The sequence below is a fragment of the Nicotiana tomentosiformis genome, chromosome 12 (genome assembly GCF_000390325.3).
Source record: "Nicotiana tomentosiformis chromosome 12, ASM39032v3, whole genome shotgun sequence".
In the NCBI taxonomy this organism is placed as follows: Eukaryota; Viridiplantae; Streptophyta; class Magnoliopsida; order Solanales; family Solanaceae; genus Nicotiana; species Nicotiana tomentosiformis.
The window spans coordinates 113,471,096-113,478,781 of record NC_090823.1 but is presented as its reverse complement, the minus strand read 5'-3'; the positions used below and the strand labels follow the sequence as shown (position 1 = coordinate 113,478,781).

Genomic DNA, 7,686 nt, shown 5'->3' with positions numbered 1-7,686 from the left:
ATGAAATACTTCTTGTCGGGATATTTTTTTATTCTAGTAACTCGAATACGAAATCTCTAATTAAAGATGAAGTATGTTAATCATCGCACCACAATCCTTGGCGGTCCAAATATAAGAACCAAAACCTAAGACCTCTAGTCACTATGCAACTCAAACTCCAAAGATTAAAGTTCCATGATTGAAAACAAAAGGACGTGACAACTGACATGTAAGCAGTTGGTGAAAACTCATACAAGAAACCTAGGGATAGACAAGTTAGTGATCCTAGGAAGCTTAATTAGATGTAATGTAAGACTCACTATGCAACTCAAACTCCAATATCAAAGTAAGATACATGATTGAAAACAAAAATACACTAATAAGAAGCTGGTGCAAACTTATAAAAAAATGCCCCCATCTCCTTAGAACTGCTCACCTACGTCCTAGAGATACCGCAATCTTAAATAATGGATTATACTCCCTCCGGTTCAAACTAAGTATCCGTTTAACCATTTGCATTCTCTTTAAGAAAAATATTATTTTCTAAATAAAATAGGTAATATGACTAAACTATCCCTAATTATTTCATATTATTAACTTGATACATTCAGACTTGGTCACTTAACACTTAGCATTAACTAGTATGAAGTATGAACATATTGCAAGGGTTAAAAGAACACTCAACTAACTAGTATGGACATATTGCAATGGTTAGAACTTAGAAGAATACGCCAAACTTGGAATCTGTTAAAAAAGTGAAATGGCAAAATTTTGAATGGCAGTCAAACTTGGAATAACCAAACGTTGAACCTATTTAATGATATCACAAAAAATTGGAATAATTTAAATACTTCTAGGAATATGTAAATAAGGGCAATTCTGAAAAAGTAAGGTTAATTCTTTCATGATTTGGTAAGTTGACGCTCATTTTGAACAAAAAAAAAAAGAAGCCAAAATGAACACTCTTTTTGAACCGGAGGGAGTAACTGCTTAGAGCAAATTAATCTATATATGAATCAGTTTTAATTAAGTGCAGTCTATTACTAAGATTGTTTGAAAAGTAACAAAGTTTATTATTTCCTCCGGTCCATAATAAATGATTTTTTTGTATTTGACACACCCCTTAATAAAATATTAACTCCTAAAAAATAAATAAATATTTTGATAAATCTACCCTTACTTAAAATTTGCATATTGTTAACTTGACACATTGGCATATGTAAATAAGGGAATATTTGAAAACCTAAACTTAATTCATTCTTGATTATGTAAAAAAAATACTTATTTTGTACCTAAATAAAAAGGCCAAAAGGTCATTTATTATGAACCGGAAGGAATAATTTGATTCTAATTGACTGTGAAATATAATGAACATCTTACTATGTGCTTCTGGCGCTTGTGTCAAGAATATAAATTACTCCTAAGTTTGTGAAATTGAAAATGATACTTTGACAGGTGAGGCTTATTCAGTTGGTAAAAACACCTTCACCTACGACCATTAGGTCTTGGGTTCGAGTCACGCTAGAGGGGAAGTGTGGAAACACTATAGATTTAAAAAAAAAAAAAAGATACTTTTGGAGTAGTGTGTGTCAAATAGCAGCAGGTAGAGAGGATTATAGGGGTGGAAACAAGATCCGATTTAATCGGCTTATAAGTTTGAAATGATGAAATTAATTTTTTAAATAAGTATTTACGTGTTTGGATAGAAGTGTTGAAACTGATATTAAGCAGTTGATGTGTTTGATAAAAAAATGCTGATAAATTGTTTTGTATTAAAAGGACTAAAATACCCTTAAAACTTGACAAAAGATTACAAATTAAAAGTTTATTTATAAACAAAAGTGTGAATAATGAATATGGAATGAAGAGAAAGTTAGAAAACTTATTTTGGGAAAAATATTTTGTGAATTACAAAATATTATTAAGGATAAACTAGTAAAAAATTTGGTCAAACTAAAAGTGCTTATAAGTTAAAAAATCATAAGTTGGGGATGACCAACTTATGACTTATGACTAATTTTAGCTTATACGCACTTTTTTGGGTGTTTGTCAAACACGTAGATAACCTAAAAAATATTTATAAGCCAATTTGACCAACTTATAAGCTTAGCCAAATACCCTATTGGAGTCAACATATCTTATCAAGCATATATTTATTCAAATTCAAATAAATTAATCCTTGAGAAAAAAAATTAACCAGGCCTTAGTCAATATAAGTGTTTAACTTCATTTATCCCCATTTCGTAGGTTCCTGTTCCCAAATGATGAAGAAAACAACACACATTGTACTATTAGGAACTTATACCGCCTGGTAGAACAAAATTTAGTAGCTTTCATTATAAGCTTAATAGGTTATTACGACTTTACCGCAATGACTGTAATCTAAAATCATCACTACTCACTGAGAAGGATTTACCTAAGATCTTAGGCGTGCTTTTTGTTGGAAATGAAGTTATAATCACGTATACATGTTTAGCTTAATCAAAGGATTATTGTCACTTTCTTTTGTTTTCTCTGTAGAAAGAGATGAGAATAATAATATATAAAGTAAAAGTATCCTATAAATTTTCTTGAATTATTTTCTTTAAAATATTTAAGCCAAGATAATACTAAGGGAAGAGTTCACAAGTCGTCGTTTGTCGAAATGGCCTGAGAAGCAGCAAAGTCTGTGGTCGAAGAGTCAACAAGGGTCGAGGTCGAGGGTCGTTGACAGAGCTGTAACGACTAGTTTTCAAGATAGGATACTAAAGAGAATATTCTAATGGATATTCTCTGCACTTGTACTGTTAGAGTTTCTCAGGAACATATCCCATATAAATAGAAAAAAAGATAATGATAGGGGACATATGATATTCATTTGTAAATAACACAATTTGACTTAAAGATTCGGCTCTCACTTGCTAAGATACAAACATCACATTTTCACTGAGATTTTTGCCCACACTTTTTCACTAGATCCGAGAATAACTCGAATATTCAAGGGATTGTCTATCATTCATCATTGTGAAGAATATCCATTTATTCTATCTTTCTTGGGTGACTCATTTCTTCAATTTACTTAAATACTATTTATTACTATTCATTGTTATTAAATGCAACACTATTATTTCTGATTTATGGAATATTTATTACACATCACTGTTATTGACCGGCCACATTTGCGTGGCATATATTGCTTCTTTAAAAAACACATCTAAGAATATTATTATTAGTTAAGATTAACCCCTATTCACATAAATTTAATTATTTAAATTAAGATCTATATTTTCTGGTCAAACAAACATATGCATAAATGTATTCTTATTGTCATTGTTTTTATTGTAAAAAAAAATAATTGTCGAGAAATTATACATAAAACAAAAAATAAATTATAATTGACCACAAAACCAATTGACTATTGCAATATGCATATTCTAAATTTCTTGAATATGCATTATCAACTTCCAATCCATATTCCTAAAATTGTAGACTATACAAATTCTCAGTTTCTTTTTCCCTGCTTTTCTCATTGTCTTTTTTTTTTTTTCTCTTGTTGTATATACATTTCACATTGTCAATTCACCTCAATCTCTATCCTACCCCTCCAACAAAACAAAACAAAATAATCACAAAAAATGGAAGTACTATAAACCGGCAATAATGGGAGAAAAATCGCCGCAAAAATCAGAAATCCCAGACGCCAAACAAAGCCTCTCATTAAAAACTTCCTGCATATCCTCCGGCATAAACGGCATCCGACAAAGCGGACAAGTTTTTTGATCATGGTCCATCCAACGGTCCAGGCAACTCCTATGAAATATGTGACGGCAATTCGTGAGCCGTCGGATCTCATCCTCCCCATTAAACTCGTACAAGCAAACCGCACAGCTCTCTGGTGGGTCCACTAGCTCGGAAAACTTGACCACCGGTAAAAGCTCCCGGATTATAACCGCCGACAAGGAGTACTGGAGCTCCGAACAAGATTCGGGTCGGGTTGGAAACGACATTTCGGGTTCTAGGAAATCTCCTAGACCCAATGTTGTGAAAAGTGTGCAAATGAACTTTCTAATGTAACCCAAAATTGTAAGAATGTGTACTAGTAATTTTGGAAGAAATAGGTCCGTGTAGCCTACTGGAAAACCCATAATTGTTACTAGTCTATATAAACAAAAATTAAGTTGAAAGATTGACAGTAGAAATGAGAGATGAAGATAAAAAATAAAAAAAAATTCCCTAAGATTGACAGTAGAACTGACTGATATTTTTGTTGTTGAGGAGAGAAAACGGGAACGGGGGAGGTTGGGTTATATAGGCGGGTTACTGGTTAAGAAGTGGTGAAAAGACAGAAATGGGGTTGAAGGGTACAGAGGGAAAATTGTTTTTGGGGGGTGGGGGTGGGGTGGGGTGGGGGGTGGGGGGTAGAGTCAGTAGATGCTGATGATATATGTCTGTCCCATTTGGAGTGTTTGTAGTACGATTTGAGCTGCTGGCAGTAGGACACGTTCTCTTCATGTCTCTATTTATTAGTCGTTTGGACATAAAAAAATATACTACTAATTATTTTTAAAAAAAATTGGAGTTAAAGTTTAAAAAAAGTATTTGAAATTTGAATTTTGTATTTGGATATACATTTATTTTATTTGAAAAAATATTATTGTTTTAGGAAAGAAAAATCAATTTTACATGAAATATGGTGAAACTACTATATTTAAATTTCCAAACTCATTTTCAAAAAATCATTCCAATGTATAAACAAACACTACGCCATTGTTCATAAAGTAATGTATTACTAAAAGTTTCAAATTTACGGATAGATCCAAAAACGTAGAATATGACATTTTATTTGAAGAGAATCTTAAATAGGACCAAATGTGATTCGGGTTCAACTTTAGGGGTGTCCGGTAGTAAGATGATTTTCTTAATCAGGTGTTGTTTATTGTAACGTTAAAACTGCGCTATAAGGTATTTGGCAATTGACTAAATATCTGTAATGAGATTTAAGCTCTGTTCACTGACTTTGTTCAATGATCAATTGCGTACGTCACATACAGTGTAGGTGGTGTCAACATATATTTTCACAACTCAGAGTTATATGCACGTTTGAGTTTGGGAGAGTGGGGTTTTAAAACTTTACTTACTGAACTAAATTGAATTTTAATTTCATTTTAAGTAGTTTGTATTGCATATACACATTGTTATTTTAAAAAATATTATTTACATATATACTTTTCAATGAAGACATGTCTCCGCCACTAAGCATGATCCTTTAACCAAAAAATTAGAGTAAGCAATCAGGTATAGTATGTTAAATTATCTTAAATTATATTTAAGGCGAAGATATTTTACACCGTTAATGTATTTAACTTAAACCCAACATGTAATAAGGGCAGTATATACATTGTTTGAGGTTCCCCTCCACCCGCCGGCCCGGCCCCCTGTTCTAACAATTAAAGAGTGATATATTGGTAGGTCTAACAATCATTTTGTCCGTACAATAAAGTTGGCAGATTGCAAAGGTGTAATCATTTTGCAATAGAGACAGTTGTTGACTGGCTGAGGAACTATAATTGCTAACCAAAGCGCCAAAGGTAAGAACTGATTTCGAAAAATAGAAACCTTCACTCTACTTGATTGTGATTCATCCGTCCTGCAAATTTTCCAACAGCAGTGGCCATTAGCGAGTGTATTATGCGGTCCGGAATCACAGTGTGTTTCTTTTGGATTTAAAACGATAAAAATAGGTAGAAAAAAAAATTGATTACTCCTTCCGATCCACAATAAGTGGTCGGTTTGTTTTAGGCACACCCATTAAGAAAATACTAAATTCTATAAAAAAATACCTAGTATAACTAAACTACTCTTAATTAAATATTAGTGTGAGGAGAAAGAAAATATTTTAGGGATATGGACATAAGGGTAAAAGAGTAAAAACAAATTGAATTTTTTCTTGATTACATAAATGGAAACTTATTTTAGACCAAAATAAAAAAGCAAATTGGTCACTTATTGTGGACCGGGGGAGTATCATTTTTTATATAGCGCATTAATTCACCGCGCTACATTTGAACTCAAAATTGGCGGGAGGTATAGCGCGTATATAGGAGGCACTATATTATAGCGCCTCCTATATATTCGTTATACCTACTTAAAAAAGTGGGTCATCTCTATCACGACCCAATTTCATCTATAGGCCGTGATGGCGCCCAACACTATAGCTAGGCAAGCCAACTAATAAATTAAACATATATATAAAAAAAATTTAAATCCAAGAAAAATAATAAGACACCAAATTCTACCAATGTGTGTGCCAAGATCTGGTGCCACAAGTGTATGAGCATATAGTAGATTATACAAAACCACTGATATTGTCTGAAATAAAAATAGACAGAATGAAAAATACAAGGAGAGACACCGATAGCTGCAGAACGGCTCAGGAAGGGAGCTCACCACTATACTCCTGGATAACGTGGGTGTAAGACGATAGGTCCCCCACTAGTACTTGCCTCAGGTCCTACACAAAAAGTGCAGCAAGCGTAGTATGAGTACGTAAACAACGTGTATCCAGTAAGTGGTAGAGCCGAGATGGCCGACTTTGACACTCACTATGGGTCAATAATAATAATTGAAATAAAACTAGAATATCTAGATCAACACGATTCACAGAATATATCAATAATTTATTTAACCAACAAAAATAATTAAATTTCTTTCAATTTCAATAAATTTTCAAATTTATCAATTAGTCTCATTTACAAGAATAACAATAATTCTTTAACAAGCAGGAATAATAATTTATTAAATTTCAAAGATTTTCAATTCATCAATTAGCTTCACAAGCTGCAATAAACTATCAAAGTATCGTGTAATTATTATTATTAAGCACGATTTCTGCCGAGGTCGTACGGCCTGATCCAGAGTTTCGTGTACACTGCCGAGGGACGTGCAGCACGATCCATAGATGCATCTATCATGCCTAGGCGTTCAGCCCGCTCCACAAGAAAGGGGGACATTTTCTTATGTACCTCCGGAATGAGAGTATATTTATTATAAGATAAATTCACGAGGAAGAACAATTTCTCTTAACAATTAATTAATTTAAACAGAAATTCAAGTATATGAGATTTCCATCATTTAATATTTTTAGCTAACAATTCACAATATATATATATATATATATATATATATATATATATATATATATATATATATATATATATAGCCTCCACAATTAGCAACAATTATTTAATTTTAATCACGTATCAGGTAATTTTCCCCTCACAAGATTAGACAAGAGTCTTACCTCGTCTTGCTCCAATTTAATCTACTAGAAGGCCTTTTCCACGATTATCCAACTCTGTCTGGCTCGAATCTAGCCAAAATAATTCGATACAATCACTAAAAATTATAAGATTCAATTCTATAAGAAAATACTACATCTTTAATAAAAATTTTAAAATTAATTAAAAATTTATCTGTGGGGTCCACGCCTCGGAATCCGGCAAAAGTTACGAAATCCGACAACCCATTCAATTACGAGTCCAACCATATCAGTTTCACTCAAATCCGACTCTGAATCGATACCGAAATCTCAAAAATTCGTTTCTATGAGATTTCTAAAATTATCCCAAATTTCAATCTCAAAACACTAATTAAATGATAAGAGCAATGATATATTTGTGTTTATAGACCAAATCCGAGTTAGAATCACTTACCCCAATGTCTTTCCTT

The 7,686-nt window shown here is 32.4% G+C and overlaps 1 protein-coding gene across 1 annotated transcript; it reads right to left on the bottom strand.

Moving 5' to 3' along the window:
* Positions 1-3,353: 3,353 nt before the first annotated feature.
* Positions 3,354-4,237, bottom strand: LOC104109899 (brassinosteroid-responsive RING protein 1-like). Its single transcript, XM_070192085.1, has one exon. It carries the CDS (start codon positions 4,101-4,103, stop codon positions 3,603-3,605), a length of 501 nt encoding a protein of 166 aa, XP_070048186.1. The 5' UTR covers positions 4,104-4,237; the 3' UTR covers positions 3,354-3,602.
* Between the last annotated feature and the right edge of the window lie 3,449 nt (positions 4,238-7,686).